At 58.6% G+C, this 1,967-nt stretch overlaps 1 protein-coding gene across 1 annotated transcript; it reads left to right on the forward strand.

The window, feature by feature from the left end:
• Positions 1-525: 525 nt before the first annotated feature.
• Positions 526-1,005, forward strand: LDBPK_340940 (DNA-directed RNA polymerase subunit, putative; the record flags this gene model as incomplete). Its single annotated transcript, XM_003864209.1, has 1 exon — positions 526-1,005. The coding sequence occupies one exon, from the start codon at positions 526-528 to the stop codon at positions 1,003-1,005; it is 480 nt and encodes a 159-aa protein (XP_003864257.1).
• Positions 1,006-1,967: the final 962 nt, after the last annotated feature.

A 1,967-nucleotide genomic window follows, 5' to 3' on the forward strand; every position in this document is an offset into this window, starting at 1 on the left:
CCGCACGAGGGGGTGCGCGAGGTGGTGGCGTGCGTGATGGGTGCGGCTGTGAGGCGACCTGCGAGGCCGGGGCGGTGCTGAGGTGACTGCGTGTGTGCGCATTGCTGTGAGGCATGCGTCTCTGGCTGCATTGCACCACGCGGGGTGCGCCTGTGGCAGGGCCGGGGAGGGCTGGAGTGGGGCTTGACTCCTGTTGTATGGCCGGGAGGATGGGCTCACGCTGAAGCAAGAGCAAAAAGACTTTGTTTTGCGTGCTTCGACCTCTTCTGTCGAGGCCGCCTGGCCGACTGACATCCTACCGTGGTGATCAAGGCCATCTATCCCGCGCTGATCGCTTCCATTCTCTGTTGAGTGTATCTGTTTGCTTTGTCGATCGCGTCTCTCTCCCTCTCTCTGAAAGTCTCCGCGGAAGCAGCTGCAGTAGTGAAGCAGCCCAAGCCCAGGCTAGGGTGGCGTAGAACACACCTATCTGCGCTCCCTAACAGTCACACTAATTCTCACGGCTGCAGACTTGTGGGCGGCATCATGTCAGACCACGAAGACGAAGACGATCTCCTCAGCCTCAATCTAGGAGGCGACCGTGATGAGGGCGACAGCGGCAGTGACATTCGACACAGCGGCGCTGATGAGGAGGACGAGGAAGGAGGCGAGCAGCTGCCCGAGGACGTTGCTGCCAATGTCATCTTGTCTGGGAATGCGCAGGCCGCAAAGGGTGCACGGGCCCGCGGCATCAACGAGCGCGTGACGAGTGCTGTCATGACCAAGTATGAGCGGGCACGCGTGCTGGGTACGCGCGCGCTGCAGATAAGCATGAACGCCCCTGTCGCTGTGGCGCTCGAGGGGGAAACCGATCCGCTCACGATTGCCGTAAAGGAGCTGCGTGAGCGCCGCACGCCTCTTATCATTCGTCGCGTGTTGCCGGACAACACGTACGAGGACTGGAGCGTCAGCGAGCTGCTCGTCGACTTTGATCGCCCGGCGGATGAGCGCTACACGAACATCTAAGGCGGATGGCGTCTGTGCTTGTGTGTGTGTGTGCGCGCGCGGGCGTGCATTTGCTTTTGAGCTCTGAATAAAGGGCTTCTGAGATGGGGAGTTCGAGTCGGGATGTCCGCTTTCTGTCGGCTGTGGCGACTGTACTGCTCCCTTGTGGCTGTGGATGCCTTCTTTGACACTTCCCTCCCTCACAAAAGGGAGGGTGCTGTGTGCCGGCGCGGAGTGCCTTCGCGTGTAGTCGTGCCTCCGCGTCTTGGCTGTGCCAGTTGCGACGGAGCGGATGCGGGAGAAATGAGGGTGACACAGAAACCCCAAAAAGAAAAGCGCCGAGCGTACGCGTGTAAAGTGGCACTAGCGAGCAAAAAGGGAAAGGCGCAGACAATTCATGCACACAGCGCAGCATAGGAAAAAAGAACAACGAAAACAAACGACGGACGCCACTTTGGATGAGGTGGCGAGAGCTGTGGGGCTTTCCACGCAAAGTATGCTCTCTTTCTCTCTTGCTGTCAGTGGCTTGCCGCGGATTACATTCCCACAGTAGTCGAAACCAGGCATTGCGGCGTCTTGCCGCTGTAGACGCTGTCCCTGCTTTCAGCTTCTTGCATGTGCTCTTCACAGCTCACGCCGCGGCTGCTTGCGTCATTTGCCTGGTCGTAGCACAGCAAGACGCAGCAGTGGTGGTGGCATCGCTCAGCTTGCATGCTGAGCGGCTAGGCATGAAGCTTCTGCTGTGCCGTGTTGCACCTTGCAAATACATCGCTACTTCTGCATCGAGAGGGAGGGGGAAGATACTTGTTTTGGGGTCACTGGGTCGCCGCATCAACGCATTTGGAAACTGCTTCAGGTCCTGACTGGTCCCTCTCCCCTTTTTTATTCTGCTGGATCCTATTCACGCCATCATCGTGCAACAGCGCAAAGCACATGCAATTCGCACACGTGCACACACACACACACACACACACACACACACA

The sequence above is a fragment of the Leishmania donovani genome, chromosome 34 (genome assembly GCF_000227135.1).
Source record: "Leishmania donovani BPK282A1 complete genome, chromosome 34".
Classification (NCBI taxonomy): Eukaryota; Euglenozoa; class Kinetoplastea; order Trypanosomatida; family Trypanosomatidae; genus Leishmania; species Leishmania donovani.